Source organism: Aythya fuligula, chromosome 1 (assembly GCF_009819795.1).
Source record: "Aythya fuligula isolate bAytFul2 chromosome 1, bAytFul2.pri, whole genome shotgun sequence".
Taxonomy (NCBI): Eukaryota; Metazoa; Chordata; class Aves; order Anseriformes; family Anatidae; genus Aythya; species Aythya fuligula.
Window position 1 is genome coordinate 82,672,792 of NC_045559.1, and position 18,309 is coordinate 82,691,100.

General features: G+C 53.2%; 2 protein-coding genes across 2 annotated transcripts; both read right to left on the reverse strand.

Annotated features, from left to right (window-relative positions):
• Positions 1-1,355: 1,355 nt before the first annotated feature.
• ENO2 (enolase 2) lies at positions 1,356-10,893 on the reverse strand. The gene is made up of 12 exons (XM_032194833.1): positions 10,765-10,893; positions 7,881-7,972; positions 6,932-7,027; positions 6,604-6,662; positions 5,490-5,559; positions 5,203-5,336; positions 4,171-4,393; positions 3,497-3,694; positions 3,166-3,367; positions 2,851-2,959; positions 2,654-2,712; positions 1,356-2,308 (listed from the first exon to the last, which is right to left on the reverse strand). Exons 2-12 carry the CDS (start codon positions 7,963-7,965, stop codon positions 2,239-2,241), a joined length of 1,305 nt encoding a protein of 434 aa, XP_032050724.1. The 5' UTR covers positions 7,966-7,972; positions 10,765-10,893; the 3' UTR covers positions 1,356-2,238.
• A 436-nt stretch (positions 10,894-11,329) lies between these two features.
• On the reverse strand, positions 11,330-17,993 carry LRRC23 (leucine rich repeat containing 23). The gene is made up of 7 exons (XM_032207668.1): positions 17,871-17,993; positions 17,671-17,783; positions 16,637-16,890; positions 16,412-16,539; positions 12,414-12,550; positions 11,691-11,913; positions 11,330-11,445 (listed from the first exon to the last, which is right to left on the reverse strand). The coding sequence occupies exons 1-7, from the start codon at positions 17,991-17,993 to the stop codon at positions 11,407-11,409; spliced, it is 1,017 nt and encodes a 338-aa protein (XP_032063559.1). The 3' UTR covers positions 11,330-11,406.
• Positions 17,994-18,309: the final 316 nt, after the last annotated feature.

The window sequence follows — 18,309 nt, forward strand, 5'->3', positions numbered from 1 at the left end:
GGCCCTGGGCTGCAGCTCAGGGAGCTGATAGCTGTGGAGGTTCATTTCATTCATCTGGGGTTCTGGCAACCTCTAGAAGTGAGGAGGTGAAGAATGGCAAGGGTGGCAGCCTCACCCATCGCCCCAGTTCAGCTGTCTCACTGAGGCATAAAATGCTCCGGTGAGCTCTTCTTTGCCCAGCAAAGCAAGCTTCAGGATATCCTCCTGTGCTACATGCCTGCATTTAATCTTCCAGCCACAGAACCGACCAGTCTTCTTCACCTGTAAGGTGCTGAGCACATTATAGAAGCTACCCAGCACCCAGTTTTTTAGAGCTCTTGTCAAATGTTTAACAGAAAAATGTCTCTGACAGCCTCCTGCGTTAAAGATGTTGGTTTACCAAGGTTTAATACCACTCCATCACTCTGGAGAGAGACAAAAAAAAAAAAAAAAAAACAAACAAACAAAAAAAAAAAACAGAGAAATTCTGTTGCTGCACATCATTAAGGCTTCCCTGTGTACCCCACAACAACCCTCATTCACTGACATTTCCCCTTCCAGCTCCTTGATGGGCACGCACACCTATTTACCCCTGAAAGAGCGATTCTGCAGGCTTGGGGGGGGGGGGTAGTGTTAAATTATCCCTTTAACAGCTAGACACTGCTCCAAAAGCGACATCTAAACAGAATATGGTTTGGGAGTTAAAGGAAAACCCACCCCAGAAATGTTTCCCTTTACATGGGTGTATATATATATACACACACACACACCTATACATTTCTGTTACAAAGGGACCATAACCAAATCTCCGAGGCAAAGGGAATGCGATATATATCTCATGATGTGCTGGCTGTTTAAACGTGCAGTGCAGGCTACCTGGGGGACTTCACTTCCCCGTGAAAATGGAGCTTTCCAGCGGCCGTGCCCGAACTACAGCTCCCAGAAGGCGATGCAGAGGGCTCGGGGTGTGCGCTGAGGAGGTTTGCAGGAGCTGAGCACGCAGAGGGGCTGCTGACTGCTTTTTCTCTCCCAAAAACCTGCAGTTGCAGCTTACCAGCACTAGGTGTCAAGTGGGCAGCTGGCCTGCCCGGGGGTCTGGTGCATCAGTGCAAGACACGGTTAAAACCCCTGCCCAGCAGTTCTTCGTGCAGTGTGGTTTGGGGGGGGTTTGGCACCCTCCCACCTGCCCTTCCCTCGATATTCCCCTGTGAAAGGAGCAGGGGAGGGGTGCCTGAGCCTCGCCTTTCTCTTGCCAATCCCTTCTGCTTGCTTCAGTTACCTTTCTGCACAATCCTCTTCTGCTCTAATGGCAAAATGTTCCCATTCCCCAGATAGTGACATAAGAGAGAGAAACATCAGGCCAAGCCAGGCATCTGAGGTGTGAAATACATTTTAATTGAGTTTAGGGTTCTGTAGTCTGTTGCTCTGCTGAGCAGGGGCTGTCCAGAAGGTAAAGCAGACAGAGGTGGAGGAGAGGGTGAAGGAGTGCAAGAGGGATGGAAACACAGAAGGTCAAGAGAAGCGAATGAGAGCATGTTATTTATTTTTTTTTTATGACTGTGTTTTAATATATCGCCCCACGGTACTATGCGCTGACCCACAAGACCTCACAGAGCCCGGAGACTGACAGCACACACACAGACAGCCAGTGATGGACAGTGGTGCACTTCAACACCAAGCTGCTGGCAAGCACAGCTCAACACAGCACAGCACTCGGAGTGGAAGGGAGAGACGCTTGGGTCCCACCACGGCTCAGCACAAACACGCCTGGGGCACGATGACGCTGTAGGCCAGTACACGCACACCTACACACATGCACGATGAGAGCGAGCCACTGGCGACACTCGTCCAAACACAGCTACAGGTGCGACACTTGTCCAAAGACACCAGCCGACACACGTATGTTCACGGCACATACTTTGGTGTACAACGTAAGCGCACTGGGCAGCACGCTCCCATAGTCTAATATGTGAACAGAGTGACTCGGACATGGCCCCGCACAAAAATAAAGGACACAAAATGCCTAGATCCAGAAATGCTTATGACCCCAAAGCAAGGGACAAGGTGCAGACCTCTCTTTCAACCTTCACCTGGGTACATCTAGCCAGGGATACCTGAACTCATGCGGCTCTGAGGTGAGAGGAAACCAGGTGACAGAGGGGGAAGAAAGAGCAAAAAAGGAAGCGGTGGAGGGAAGGGGGATTCAGAGTCTGTGATGTGGGAAAGAGCAGCAGGGTGGCTGTGCCCTGGGGACAATGTTCAAAGAACACTTGGGTTGCGAAAATTGTGTCCAGCAAAACGTGCTTCATCACCAAGCTCTTCCTCAATCCTGCAGGAGAGAGAGACAGCAAACATCAGGCCCTTGCTGTGAGGGAGCATCAGAGGCACCAGAGTGTCTGAGGGGTGGAGTGCATCAGCCAGGAAGCTGAAATGGGGCAGAGGAGCTCTGTTCCCACCAGCTGCTGGGGACGGGGGGAGCACACCACCATGCCAAGGCGGAGGGAAGGAGTCTGCTCCAGAGATCTCCCCGGGTTCCTACTTTCACCTCTGTACCTTGTCTTCTTAACATTTCCTCCACAAGTTCCCCCTTATGCCCTTGAGCTTCCAGCTTCTCCCACACCAATTAGTTATTCCCCATTCTCTCTTCTGTGTTTCTGTCCCTGCAGCCCCTTACCTCATGAGCTGGTTGTATTTAGCCAGGCGTTCGGACCTGCAGGGAGCACCCGTCTTTATCTGTAAAGCATTTCCCAAAACAAAACACCGTAAGCCACACCTAGGACTTGCACCAGTTTCCCCATGGGGGCGAGCAGGGGATGCTGTCTTCACACCTCATTTTCCTCCAAGCCTGCGCACAGCCTGGGTTTCACCTACCTGCCCAGTGCACAGTCCTACAACCAGGTCAGCAATGAAAGTGTCTTCAGTCTCCCCAGACCGGTGACTCACCATCACACCCCAGCCATTCTCCTGGGCCAACTTGCAGCTGCAAGGAACAAAAAAGGCAATCAGTAGCTCCCACTCCACTACCCACCACCTGCGTAGGGGGAGATCCAGGCACCCTCTCCTCCCACCCTCAGCATCCTCGCTGCTAGAGACACAGGTCTATTCATCCAACAAATAGCATGACACCCTGCTGCGGTTCTCCACCAGCCCTTTGACAGAACAGCAGTGGCAGCAGGGTGGACTCACGCTTGGATGGCCTCCGTGACGGATCCAATCTGGTTGACTTTGAGCAGGAGGCAGTTGCAGGCCTTCTCTTCAACAGCTCGCTCAATGCGCTTGGGGTTTGTCACCGTCAGGTCGTCTCCCACTATCTGAATCCCAACATTGGCTGTGAACTTGGACCAGGCCTCCCAGTCATCTTGGTCAAAGGGATCCTCAATGGACACCACTGAAGGGACAACAGAAGAGACAAGAGTCAAAACTCACCTCTCTTCCCATCCCCAGAACATGAAAGGGATGCACCTGTTACGTATGCAACACCAGTGCTGATTCCCTACTGCCAAGCAGAGCAGCTCACCTGGATAATCACGTACAAAGCTTTGGTAAAGGTCACCGAGCTCATCTGCAGAAATGTAGCGGCTTGGGTCATCTGGGGACTTGAAGTCCAGGTCATATTTGCCATCCCGGTAGAACTCAGAGGCTGCCACATCCATACCGATCACAATTTTGTCTGTGTAGCCAGCCTTGTCGATAGCTTCCTTGAGGAGCTCCAGAGCTGGAAGGAGGAGAGTTGCATTCAGGAGAGTCAGCTCATGCAGAGAGCTCTGACTTCCAGTAGGAACCTCCCCTAGGAAGATCCTGAGAGCCAGATGACAATGACGGTCTGATGGTGTGATGGGAGAGGGAGAAAGGAGCCCAGAGCACAGCATGAACATGCCACGGGGCTGTGGATGCTGCATCCAAAGGGATGAGCAAGAATTAAAATACAATACCACAGCTCAGTGACAAGTCACGGAGAAGCCTTGGGAAGGTCTGCACATGTATGAAAGATTTGTATGGAGAGTCTGTGAACAGATCAAGGTCACCCCAAGGAGGAGGAGCTTAGAAGCCATCCCCTAACACAGGAGGAGGTTCATGTCCTCAAGGCATCGTACTTTGAACCAATGTTTGGGGAATGCTGTGAGCTGGGTGTAGAAAGGCCTTGGCCACAGCACTGCAGGCAGGGGTACCCCACCACTGTGTGGCTCTCACCTTCACTGTTTTCCAGGATGTTGGGGGCAAAGCCTCCCTCATCACCCACATTGGTAGCATCCTTGCCGTATTTCTCCTTGATGACACTCTTGAGGTTGTGATAGACTTCAGCCCCAATGCGCATGGCATCACGGAAACTTTCAGCTCCCACAGGCAGGATCATGAACTCCTGCATGGCCAACTTGTTGCCTGCATGGGAGCCTCCATTGATCACATTGAAAGCCTGGAAGAGCCCAGAAGAGAATCAGAGCTGAAGCAACCCATCTTTGTACCACCTGGCAAGGTTCTTAGATGGGTAACTACGTCCATTCATAGCATACCATACCCCACAGAATAACACAACACATCAGCTGCAGAGCATCAGACCACAGCCACATACAGCCCAGGATCCTCCTTCTAACAGTGGCTCAAAGCAAACGACCAGAGAGGACTTGCCCACCAGTTTAACTCTAGGAGCTCTCCCAAGCTGTATGTGTCTATCTGTGCATTCGGCAATACTACATCAGCCTCTCATTCTCCTTGAGCCCAACGAAAAAATTAGCATCTATAATACCCTTTGTGAAGGAGCTTCAGAGGGCAGCTACCCTTTTCTTGAACCGTGCCCCAGAGGGTTCACATGATGCCCCTCTGGTTCTTGCACTAAGAGGGAGTGGTTGATCCTCAATCAACCTCCACCACAACGTCTGTGTCCTCCTCAGCCCCTCTTTCCATATTGAAACCTCCTAGTTTACATAGTCTTTCCCTTTATGAAAGCTGGTCCACATCTTTGATCTCTCTTATTCTTTCCTGAGCCTTTTTCAGTTCCCCTCTCCCCTTGGGGTGATGGGGAGGGCAGAACCTTATGCACCACTCCAGGAACAGGCGTTTTGTTCTTGAGTCCTTCCCTGACAAATCTCAGGCTTTAGCTTGCTTTCCTGACAACACATTCAGCTGATGTTTCAGTCCTGTATCCCTTCCTTCTCTACCTCCCAACACATTCTTAGAAGTTTCTTTAGAAGTTTCTGAATGGGGATGCCAAGGACAGAGTCTTACTGGCACAGGAAGGATGAGATCAGAGTTGCCAGCCAGGTCAGCAATATGCCGATACAGGGGGACATCCTTCTCTGCAGCTCCTGCCTTGCACACAGCCAGCGAAACTCCCAGGATAGCATTGGCACCAAACTTGGCTGTGGGCAAAAATTAGGAGTTAAGCTTCTCTAGTGCCTCCCTCCTGCCCCACAGGTCCCCTTGCCAGGCCAGCCTTGGTCTCGCCCACTCCAACCCTCCCTCCGCCCGCCTGTGCTCTTTGATTCCCAGACCAAAACAAATAAAAAAATTACATTTGTTCTCTGTGCCATCCATCTCAAGCATCAGATTGTCAATCTTCTCTTGATCTACAACAGAGAGGCCCTGCAAGAAAGAAGGAGCTCCTGAGAAAGGGAGGTTGGGAAGAGTTGTTGACTCTCCTCTGTGAGGAAGGAGATGTTGATGCAGAAGCTAGGGGGGACATGGACATTTTTTTTTTTTGGCTTGTGGGGGAATATATACACACAAAGCTCTGGATATCAGTGCCTTGGCATGTAGTCGGATTAGGTAACCAGTATGATGTTACTGCAGTGCGCTGTAGGTGCACCTGCGTTGGATGAAGGATCGGCAGCAGCCCAGGCGAGGCCACACAGAGATCAGCACACAGGACTCACTTGAGGATTTACCCAGCCTTTTGGCAGCTTCCAGGGAGCTTTGTGGTGCTATGGCTACACAGAAGCTTGGCAAAACAGTACATGCTCAACCCCAAGCAAGCGAATGTAAACTGGAGGGAGCCGTGCCCGGGAAGGAGGTGGAGAGCAGGGTGAGGCCCGACGTGGGGAGCCCTCCACCAGGCCACACATTTCTCAGGGCTGAGGGGAGCTGGGCTCTCAGCCAGACCCCTCGCAGGCTGCACGGGGTGCAATGTGTGGCATTAGCTCAGCTCTCTTCAGAGCAGGCTGCAGGTCTTTGCTTGTGAAGGGCTTACGGATGTGACACCACCCAGCGCCCTGCAGGGCCGCAGGCCGTGCAGGGGGTGCTGCCAGATTGCCCACCACACCGTGAGTGCTGCAGGAGAAGAAGGTGGGACAGAAAGGGTGTGAGGCTGCAGACGTGTGGGTGGTAGTAGGTGCTTGAGGAGGAGCACATCTGGAAGAGGGAGAGAGCTCTACGGGGAGCGCCAAGGGCGTTAGTTAGGCCGTACAGATGCTGCAGTGGACCAGGTAGGGTTAAATCCTTTCTGCTCAGAGAAAAGATCCCTGCGGACACATACAAGCATGGAGGGCAGGAGGGGTGTGCCCAGGTTCACAGAGAGCATCACTGTGACTGTCAGCCCAGTGAGATGAAGAGAGGCAGAAACAGAGATCAGGTGGAAAGAGACGGAACAGAGTAAGCGTTCAACAAGGGAGAACAAAGAGAAATCCTTACAGAGCCCACGAGAGCTGGGGCGACAGTGCTGTTGATATGATCCACGGCCTGCAGGACCCCTAAAGAAAGGAATAGACAGAGAAAGAAAGAGAGAGAGAGAGGGTGAGGCAAAGAAGAGAATGGAGAGAGGGAGGGAGAGGACCAGTAGAGAGTCTGAGAGAGGGAGACAGCGAGGGGAGGATCAAGGCCTGATCTTCCAGTGACACTAAGCCTGTGCCTCCAAGGTCCCATGGAGGTCACATTACGTTAGCGGATGAGCAGTACCCTCTGGTGGAGCCCCACGAGCAGGCAGCCCCGGACACAGGGTGCAGAGCAGGCACCTCCCCACCTTTTCCAAGGAAACGGGACTTGTCGTTGTCTCGTAGCTCCAGCGCTTCATAGATACCAGTGGAGGCACCGCTGGGGACCGCTGCTCGAAACATGCCTGAGGGAGGGCAAAACATTTGTGTGAGCAGAGCAGAGGATGAAGAGAGAAAGCTCTCATGCATTCTGCTTCTGGCAAAAAGACACAGCAATCATGTATGCCAACAGCCCCACTGGCTGCATATGGCTGGTCTTGTCAGAGGTGGAACACCAACATAACAGAAAGAAATCCACCCCGAGTTTCCAGACTGGGAAACCTGGATCTCAGCCACTAAGAGGTCTGTGCTGTTCACAGAACTACAAATAACACGCAGAAATCTGGCTTTTCAGCCCTCGTCCTGGTGCCCCTACCTGCCCCCGTCCGGAGGCAGACTGACACACAGCTGCCAGACTGGGGCTGGATTTTTACCTCAGTGAAGAAAGAAGAGACTAGTTGGATGCCACACAGCCTCCTCACACCTCTCAGCCCACCTTAGCTTTTGGCCCAGGGCAGTTGCAGCTCTTCCATTTGAGACACATATATGCCTGCACAGAGATCTCAGGGACAAACCTTGCCCCAACGCCATGAGCGTGGCCATGGATGTACTTCCAAACTTGTAACGTGTCCCAGGAGCAAAAGCACAGCTACAGGAGGGCATTGCGTGGATAGAACATTAATATATATATAATTATGTCTACGCTAATGAAGCTAACAACCCCTGCTACTATCAGACACCTGGGCCAAGCCATCCACACGGCACTCAGCTGCATGTGTCTCACAGAGTCACAAGCAGGCACCAGATTTGCCTCTTTCCTGGGATGCTGTCTGCTGGGAGCTCACTGATCCCACCTGCTCTTGGCCGAGACTGCTGTGCAGACCCAGCCCCTCTGGCATGGGCAGGACTTACCTGCACCTCTCGTCCTCACCTACGTACCTTTGTGTGTGTACAAGTCCACCTCAACAGTGGGGTTCCCACGGGAATCCAGGATCTCTCGGGCATGGATCCTCTCGACCGCCATGGTGACTCTGTGAGCAGGAGAGAAGACGTGCTCAGCTCTGAGAGGCCTCAGACTGCACTCAGAACCTGGTGCTCACCCTCCTAATGTCTGGGCAGCAAGAAGGACGCTCTGGGAAGAGCTCTCTTAGGGGCCGGAGCTCAAACTCCAAGCAAATTTAGGCTGGAGGGGAGATGTGAAAAATGCAGTCCAGAGCCCAGAATATGTGAAACTGCCCGTATTTTGTCCAGGAGCTGATGCTCCGTTTCAGTCCACCCAGACAGCAAACAGGGAGCACCCCACACCTGCCCTGTGCAGCAGGTATGTGCCGCCCTTCCCAGGGCTTACAGTGGGAGTCAGGGCAGCAGGCACAAAATACCACAGAAGCCCGGGCAGCAGAGTGGGAGGGCTGAGCTGGCACAGCCCCAGCCTGGTGCCGGGGCTCCCAGCACCTCACTTTTCCCCACGGGGGGTGAGGAGCATCCCCAGTGGGCCCAGGGGAGCCCATGCTGTGCCTCTGCCTCTCCTCACCCCTCCGCAGAGCGAGGGGAGCTGCCCCAGGAAGGCGCCATCCCCTGGCAGCCTGGGCAGCCATTTTGCGTGCTGACACAGAGGAGGAACAGCTCTGAGGGCAGAGGGAGGGAAACATGGCTGGCTCAGGTGCTGGGGCTGCCCAAAGCTCATGGCCCCACCGTGCCTGACAGGATGGAGGAGGTGTCTCCGTCTGACAGGGGTGGGGGGGTGAGGGTGAGGGAATCTGACATTTTGGATGCACTCGTTGAAGCCCGAGGAGGAAAACATGCTCGTGGGTGAGGATGGCCACTTGGGAGAGCTTCTTTTGCTGGAATTTGGTCTCCAGAATAGCTCTGTCCACCCCATCCCACCTTCCTATTCCCCCCAGACCGGCCTTGCACGTCTCCCCACGTCCCCCAGCTAGCTGCAGGGCTGTGCAATGTCAGGGAGCAGGATCCTGCCAAATGTCTGCCACTGCCACCCCCTGCCTTCACCAGGTTTTCTCCCCCTGGCACCCCCAGACAATTCATTTAAAACCAAGTGGAGCTGGAACCACATGAACTCAGTGCAGGGGGGGCAAGCCTGGAGCATCAGGTGTTTTTTTTTTGTTTTTTTTTTTTTAATCTCAGCCAGAATCATGCCTCGGTCTGTGTGCATGGGGTATGGCCAGCACGGGAGCTTAGCCCATGCACGTGTGTTGGGGCTGCTGCAAAAGGGCATCGTGGCAGGGAGAGGGGCTAAGAAACAGGATGGGGAAGGCAGGGGCAGCTCCTGATCCCACTGCATCTGGTGCATGGAAATCAGAGGGCTGTGAGGAAATCACCCTGCTTTGAAGTTTCACCCAAAGCTTGCAGTGCTGGGGAGTTTTGTTGGGGGAAACCAGGACTCTCTGAAGCCTGCGCGGGGGCCCTTCACGGTGTCCATCTGGGCTGGGATCCCCTCAGCCGTGCTGGCAGCGCTCCTCACGCCATCTGGCACACACCGCAGGAGCTTCCTCCAGAGCCGTGCCTGCGCAGCTGCGAGCTGCCTTCGCAGCAGTGCCCTGGCTGTGCCCCAGCAGCCTCCGCAGGGGAGGGAGGACCAGCACCCTGCTAAAGTGAGTTTTGGCACAGCGGGGGCCTGACGACAAGACCTCTGTCAGATGCTGTGCCCCTGTTTATAAGATGATGTTTCCCCTGTCACATCCCTCTGCCTGCATCCCCCTGCTCTATTTTGGGGCAGCTCCAAGGAAGCCAAATGACAACCTTGCTAGCCCCACTCCATCACTCGCTGCATCTCTTCTTCCTCCTCCATTCTCTATAACCTTTTCTCCACTTCTGCTGCCTCCCCTTGTCCCTCCTGCTGTTTGCCCTCTGTGGAACAGTGCACAGAGCCACCCGAAAATCCCTGACATCAGCTGCACCGCCCTGAAAGGAGGTCAGAGGCGGATAAGCTGGGATAAGGGATTGGGACAGAGCCATAGCCGGGAACCCGTTGACACAGTGAGGAGGAGAGGGCAGCCTCCCTCGAGCAGAGGGCACCCTGGCATTGCTCTGCTGCACCGTGGGCGCTGCTTCGTGGAAGCCCCCTTCCCTGCTGAGCGGGCCAGCACTGCACCTCTGCCCCAAGCCACCAGCACCACCAGCCCTGCCTGCTGGGGCCCCTGGTGCTGCTGCTGCGGTTCCCCCAGGCTGGGCACTGCTGCCAGGAAGCCCGCACTGCTGCAGTGTCGTGGCTGATGCAGCTCCCTCCTGCTCGCCTGTCACCTCCTCTCCCTGCTGCCCCCCCTCCCTCCGTGCGGTGTGGGGTTGGGATGAGAGGAAAACGTTTCCCCTCCTCCCTCCTTCTCCCAGGAAGACCAAGGGCTGTGCTCTCGTGTCGGTATCAGCACCTCGGGAGGCTGGGGGGGGTCTGCTCTCAGCCGGGGTCCTTTCCCCCAGCGGTACCCAAACTGAGCTCTGCCTCTCCCCACTGCCAGCCCCTTCCCCCAGGGGAAAGCTCCATCCCACAGCATCTCCCTGCAGTGCCCTTGGGAGCACCACCTGTATTTGCTGGTTGTGGTGTGTCCCCCCCCAACCCCCTTTCCCCTCGAATTTGCCCAGATTCGCATCTGAAACGGTCCTGAAACGATAGGGAAGGAGGGAGCACCTGAAATTAAAATACGAGAGCAAAGTGAGAAGGGTGGGGGGTGAGGAGAAATCGGTGGGAGGAGCAGGGGGGAGGAAGCGAGGGGAGTTTTGCTCAGCCGTGGTCCTCCCCTGCAGGGACCCGGGTCCCTGTGGGGTTTGGGGGGCACGGGGTGCATGCAGCTGGCCACGGGGAGACACTTACCTCCCGAGGGCAGGGGTGAACGAGAAACTGAGACGGTGCTGGCAGGGAGGATGGAGCCGAGGAGGGCTGCGGGACCTCAAGGGGAGATGCTGTGTCCTCTGAGCCAACAGCGGCGGCAGCAGCAGGATGGAGCCGCCCCTAATAGGGCCGGGACGGCAGCATGTGACCCGGAGCTGCGATGAGTCAGGATTCGGCACAGCTTTGCAAACAGCACGTAGGGGATGGAGAGGGAAAGGGAGGGAGGCAGGCAGGGCGCAGACACGGACAGACGAGGGTGAGGGAGCCGGGGAAGAGGAGTGGGTGGGCAGGATAAACAGTGCCAGGCGCTCCGGTCTCATTAATTATTTTTATTCAAATCAGGAGATCTTGTGGGATTTTTGGAGCCATAAATGAAAACAGACAACTTGTAACTCTCCCCTTTTCCCTCTTGGGCCCGCTTAGCATACATGCATGCAGTGACTGCAAAAACACTGCAGTAACTCAGGGCAGCGCCCAGGACCAGGGCGGGTAACCCTGCTCCCTTTGCCAGGGGCAAAACGAGGTGAAGGTAGCGCTGACACCTGCAGCTCTTGCTTTGCCAGCCACACACGTGGGGGAAGGCATCTCCAAATCTTCACAGGAGATGTGTATTAAAACCTGGGGTCACTCAGTCATATCACCCTGGAGAGATCCCTCTGTTTCCTGAAGAAGGAGAAGAGATGTTAAATGCCTGACTTCTTTTTCCCTTTCACCTCTCACTTGTGCTATTGGGGCCAGGAATGCCAAGCAGGTTGTGAAGCCCACTCTGTTGCAGGCTCCTCTGCCCTTGGGACTGACCTCCCTCAGCCCTTTCATCACGTAATCTAGAGGAGTGGCTTACCAGCATGTCTGATCCTCTGTCTTCACACACTTCTTACTCCCCACCCCCTGCCCTGTGCTGTTCTTACCTTCTCCTCTTCCTGCCTTTTCTGGCGGATTTCGTTTGCCTCTGCACGCTCATCTTGCTCGAACGATTCCTTGTCGAGGCGTTCCAGGCGCGGCAGCAGGACCAGGACCTCCAGCCGGTAATTGGGTTCGTCGGAGCATGGATTGTCCAGCAGCACCAGCGCCTTCAGCATGGGGAGCACCTGCAGTTTTGCCACTTCCTCGAAGGTGCTGATCCCATTGTTCCTGAAGAAAAGGCAGCACAGTGTGCAGTAGAGATATATGTAAGTAGAAAGGTCTCTTCAGAGCAGTAAGCTGACAAGACAAAGCAAAACTTAGCAGCGTGATACTCTGATCTAAGATCTAGATCTGTCTGGAGCTCCCCAAAGCGGGGGACAAATCCAGCATCTCTGGATTTCTCTGTGCCCAAACAGAATTGTCTGATACTGCCATTTCCCTTTATAGCAAATGCCTGGAAGTAAAGGGCACTTGTGCTCAGGGCCAGTACACGAAGGAAAAGTTATGATGTGGGATCAGAGAGTGACTGGAGAGGTAGAGCTTTTCTGAGAAGCCTGAAAGAGTCCTGGCTGTTACGGTGCTAGACAGCTGAGCCCTGAACGCTAGCTAAAGGCTGTGAAGATCAACCCATTCAGCTTCCAGAGAAAACAGAAAACCCTAAGGACCTAAACGGGAGAACAGCCTGATGAAGGGGGCTCCAGCCCTGACACAAAACAAGGAGGACCCACCGTAGGTTGAGGTACTGCAGGCACTTCATGCTGCTACAGAATCCATCCAGGGCTTCGAGCTGGTTGTCCCGCAGGTGCAGGGTTGTCAGCTGCTCCAGCGCCTCCAGGCCCTCAAGGCTCCTCAGGGCGTTCTGGGCCTCAGCAGGGAGACAGGAAAACAGCAGGAAAAAGAGGGCCACACAGGAGAGGGAACAGCAGTTATTTCTGGCCTGTCAAGCTCTTTCTAGCCTTCAGGCTCCCTACCACTCCTGAGCAGCCTTCTGTGAAGCTGGGCATCACACATACATAACAAAGGAGGGAAGAAAAAAAAAATGCATTGGAAATTTTAGGGATAGAGGATGAAATACCTTGAGAATTTGACTGCAGCTCTAGGCTTGCACCTCTGTTTAGGATCTTTGCTGCCTGTTAGACTCACAGAAAGTGAGATGGGAAGGGACCTCTGGAGGTCTCTGTCCAACACCCTGCTTAGAATCAGGCTAACTCCAAGGCTGTGTGAGGTTGCTCAGGGCCTTGCTCGAATGAGGTCTAAGTATTCAGGTTCAGGGACCAAGTTTGCTGTAAAAGAGTTTCCCATACCATCTCTTGGTGATTAAGACAAAAAACACCCCAGATGAGACCTTTTTTTCCCAACACAGCTTCTGTTTATGCTGGTAGAGACATGCCATGATTCAGATTTACCAGGGCATGTAGCACTGAGTCACCTGCTCTACTGCCAGCACAGCACCCCCGTCCATGGCAGTGCCTAATCTGAGCCCCTACGGCCTCAGGGAGCAACTGCATGGAAAGCAAGGACCTGAGCACAGCACAAGTGTATTTAAGGTGTGAATCAGCAGTCCCTCTCAGTTCCAAAATCTCCTGCCAAGAAGTCTCTCCTTCTAATCCTCTAGAACGAGAGGCAGGCTGCACGATCCTGGCAGAAGATCTAGGGGCTGTTGGTTGATTTAAGTGTTTCTTACTATAATATTTATTAGCTGTCCAAAAGAACAGCTTCTTGCAACAAATCTGACAATTTTATGGCAGGAAGTATTTGTCTTCCCAGTTTAAAATTCCCCACCATTGACTTCATTCACTTCACTGTGCTCTGCGTTATGAGATAGGGAAACACAAAGTTCTTAATTTCAGCAATAGTTTCAGTGCACATTTTTGGCTGGAAAAGACCACTAGAGGCCTCCTGCCCAGCCCCGGGCCAGCAGCAGTGCTAGCATCAAAGCTGGATCAGGATGCTCATGGTGTTGGGCAGCCAAATTTGGGAAATCCTTGGCAATTACATCATCCCCGCCACATACTCCAGCCCAGAGCTGAGCAGACTTCACTTGCAACTGTGGCTTAGGGCTGCAGTCTCTAAGGATGCAGATACGGGAACAGGAGACAGGGAGAGAGGTACCACCTGTCTTGGGAGAGTTCATTTTCTCCATAGTGGCTGGAATGGTGCCGTGTTTAGGATTTAGGAGGAAAATAATGTTGATAACACACTGATGTTTTAGTTGTTGCTGAGCAGTGCTTGCAGAGTCAAGGACTTTTTAACGTCTCATACTGCCCTGCTAATGAGGAGCTGGGGGTGCACAAGAAGCAGGGACACAACCAGGATAGTTGACCCAAACTGGCCAAGGGGGTATTCCATACCACGTCTTCCCTTCCCTTCCCTTCCCTTCCCTTCCCTTCCCTTCCCTTCCCTTCCCTTCCCTTCCCTTCCCTTCCCTTCCCTTCCCTTCCCTTCCCTTCCCTTCCCTTCCCTTCCCTTCCCTTCCCTTCCCTTCCCTTCCCTTCCCTCTTTATCTCAGCCCACAAGTTTAAATCTTTTTCTCACAATTTTCTCCCCCGGTCCTACAGAGAGGGGGAGTGAGTGAACAGCTGTGTGGTGCTTATCTGCCTGCTGGGCTAAACCACAACAGTGCCACTGTGCTCTGTGCCTTTCTCACACCCAGGCAGTGATATGGTCCATGCCCACGTTCAATCAAAGCGGCACAGTCTGAACTGGTGGGATGGGAGAACACTGTGGGACAGGGTCACTTTGGGAAACGACATTTTGTACAAAAGGAGGACTTCAGTGGAAATTGGACAAGGGAGACTCTGGACCTGCTGGGCCAAGTAAAGAGGATAATTTGATGCGAGAAGACGGAAAGACTGATATTTAGTGAAGGTAGTGTGAACAAATTAAAAAAAGCCAGGGTGGATTTGTAAATTTCACTTCAGAGGAAATCAGGAGTGTGCGTGGGAATTGGTGTGGGGAGCTCACAGACCACTGGGCTGTGAAATGAATGGCAACCTGCTATCACTCTCGCTTCCTCCGTTACACCAGTGTGAATAGTTTCAAAGGCTCTGGCCCTGCAAGCACTAACAGGACAATGAAGAAGGGATTTTTCCCCCTTTTTTTTCCTTAAATCAAAGAACATTTCAAACGACACCTTTAATTAAATGATCACGTCATCACCACGCCTAATATACCAGTTCCTCACATGGATGTGATGCCACCATTTCATAGGGACAACTATTATAAAATGTTGCCCATGGCTCCCTCTCCACTTCTTGCGTACCCCGACCTTGCTGTAGCTAGTCTTTGTCACCGCTGCTGGACAATGAAGAGGAAGCAACACAGCCCTGCTGACAGCAGTGATCTGGAAGCTGATGCAGTTTGAAGCACCACACTTCAGCTCCTGGTTTTCCAGCTAGTGCTGTGACTTTGTGAATTCCAAGTTTCATGGGTAACTGTGTCATACATTAACCAAATTTGATTTAGTTCCTTTAAATTGACCTTTGAATTCCTAACGGATGGATGCCTTGAACCCTGTCCTTGCGGCATCAGCTTCAGCTACCTGTGGCTCTGGTAATACCAAAATCTTTACACAGGAAGCAAAGCAGTACTGGAAGAGATCCCCCTCCAAAACAGGTTGGTAAGCAGGTGGACTTGAGAGACAAATTCAGGCCCACAGGACTCCTGAGACATTAATCAGTTGTTCTAGTTTTAATAATCATGTCTTGCAGTTTGCCTGCCCCAGATGTGTAGCTCAGGAATTCCTTAGCCATGTCAGGAAATTTCTTTAAATATAGATGCTGCTTTTGCTTCCCTCCAATCACCCACTAAAGTGACTGTTTTTACTTAGAAATTGCATATTGTATCTAGTGACTTATCCACTTCCTCCCTTCTTCCAGCACCTGTAGCCCTAAGATCTAGTTTTTCACCGGAAAATAGAAGGCAATCTCAGCAAGCAATCTCCTCAGTGCTTTCTGTCAGGGTGTATTGACGAAATGAAACCCTGTAGTTTTTGAAAACCTTTATCATCTTTAATTGCTTTTTCAGAGGTAATGACTGAGGACACCAATCTAGTCTTTGCAAGTTGTAGTGCTGTGTGATATATGGGAGTAAGCTAACATACTTGCTTCACTTGTGTCTCTAGGAGTGAATGTTCCCTGAGGCAATTGTTTATGATATAAGGAAATTGCTTCTTCTATCTTAGTTTCACTGTGATGTTTAATCGGTTTCTTTTCTGGCAGCTGAAGAGATAGATGAATCATATCACTGTGCTGTTGTTAAACTCATATTTGATTAGGCCCATCAGAGAGAAGAAAGAGGCATCACCTCCCCCTGTGCCACCTGGAGCACACTGCTAACCTCTGAGGTCCTGCAGCACATGGAGTGTGACCTTGCCTAACACTGCCAAGAAGAGAAAACTGCTGTCCCTTAGGCAGCTGGGAAGGAAGAACGCAATGCACCGAACATTGCCAACTTCCCTGCTCTCTGCAGAGCAATTAGTGGTCAGCTGCTACTTCTTTTGCACTGTTTGAGCAGACATAATAGAAGGATCTACCCAAAAGGAGAGAGATTTGTTTCTGCAGCTCTCTGAAATCCGTTCCTCTCATGCTGTGAAGACTGAACCGAATGGGCTAGCATGTAAATGATGCTGCTTTGAAGGGGACAGTGTTTCCCCTCCTCCCACTGCCTGAAGATGCCAGGCTTTGCGGCATCTCACTCCCGTTTCCCAAGCTGCCTGCTCCCTTACCAGATAGAGGCTCTTGAGCTTGGGCAGATTGAGCCCTGCAGTGCTCTCTAGCTTGTTTCCTCGCAGCTCCAGGTTATGCAGGCTGAACAGCGCTTGACTCAGGCCCAGCGCTGTCCGGATTTTATTTCCTGAGTGCAGAGGAGGAAGAAACAATGAGAGAGAGTTAATCCCACTCAAAGTGAGCTTCCTATGTGCACAAGAGCAAAGAGAGGTGGTCTGTATCACCTTTAAGGCTGAGGTTGGCTAAGCAGGGGTGAGTAATGCCTTCCATATCCTTGATGTGGTTGTGAGCAAAGCTGATGATCTGGAGGTAAGGCAGCTCCTGCATGCGGGCACTGGTAAGCAGATTCCCATCCACCTTCAGCCAAAGCAGGTGGGTTAGGCTGCTCAGTGGAGACAAATCTTGCAGCTTGTTCTCTGACAAGTCCACATACCGCAGGTGAATGAAGCATTCGAGGAGGCTGATGTCTGTCAAGTCCCTATGGGAGAGAGGATGTGAATAAAACACCTCTCATATTCCCTCCCCCCGCTGCCAGCTCCTCACCACGCTGGGAAGGAGGGCTTCCTCCTCTCCCACTTCCCTGTTATCCTAGGAAGCCTTGCATGAAGGAGGAAAAAGGCAGGCAACAGGGACAGGCCAGATATGCTCTAAACAAGGCTGAATGCCAGGGAGTGGACCTGCGTTCCTGGCATAGGGATTACTTCTTCCCATTGAACTGTAGCTGTCAGGAGAGGGAAGAACCAGAACAGAAAAGAGGATAAACCTGGGGGGTGGGTCTGTTGGACAGCAGTGGCAACACCGAGGACTGCGAGTAAGGACTTTCCTAGTGGGAAAAAGCCAGTCTAGTCACCTATAGGGCTGGTCTTTCTGAGGTCTGTTAGCTCTAGGATTATTTGGATGGGGCGGAGGCTCCAAACTGCCCCAAAGCCACCATGGCACCGTACTTACAAGTGCATATTTTAAAGTTTAGCAGTTATCTCGAGCGGGTATTTCTTAAAGTGTCTGTGAGAGGGTACCCTGCTCAGGTGCCCATAGAGACCACAGGGTAGGGCAAGGGATGGGCTCCTCTCACACTGTGGGGACACCAGTATCCCCTCAGACACCAGTGTTGTGTGCAGGCTTGGGGCAGAAGCACAGACTGGAAGCAGGGCAGTGTGGTGAACATGTCCTGGATGCTCCCGCTGCTTGAGGCCAGCCACCGATGGCCAGTGGCTGCGGGGAGGAGGCCTCCTCCTCCTGCGGCACGTCGGGCACTCACTTGTACTTGGCCTCAAACTTGACGTAGGCGTGCGCCAGGCCGTTGCCGGTTTTGCAGAGGAGGGAGAGGCCCTCCTGCAGCATCTCCTCGGTCAGGGGGCACGGGACCAGCTCCTGGGGGACAGAGCACCAGTAAATGGCAGAGGCGAGGCGAGGCGAGGCCGGCTGCCCCCGCCAGCTCCAGCACGGGGCCTGCCTCACCTGCTTTTCCTCCTCCTGCTCCGACAGCGCCTCCTCCTCCTCCTCCTTCTCCTTCTCCTCCTGGTCCTCCTCCTCCTCCTCCTGGCGGAGGTGCTCCTCCTCGCCCAGCTCCTCCTCCTCCATCTTTACGCCCCGCTTTCTTCACGGACCCCTGGCCTTGAGCTGCGGCTGCTGCGCTGCCATGGGAGCCGGGGCGGGCCCCGCGCCTCCGCCATAGCAACCGTGCTGACCGACAGCGCCGGGCCTCGGCCCTGATTTTCCCACATTTTCCTGTATTTTCCCGTATTTTCCACACAATCCCAGCGAGTGCATGCTGGAATCAGTACCCTGCTTCCCACGGAGCGCTGCTGTGCCCTGCTGGGCGATGTGAGCTGCCTGTGGCTTCTTTCCTCGCCGCCCTTCTGCTAACAGCCCTCCCGCCTGATTCCCGTGGCTCGCC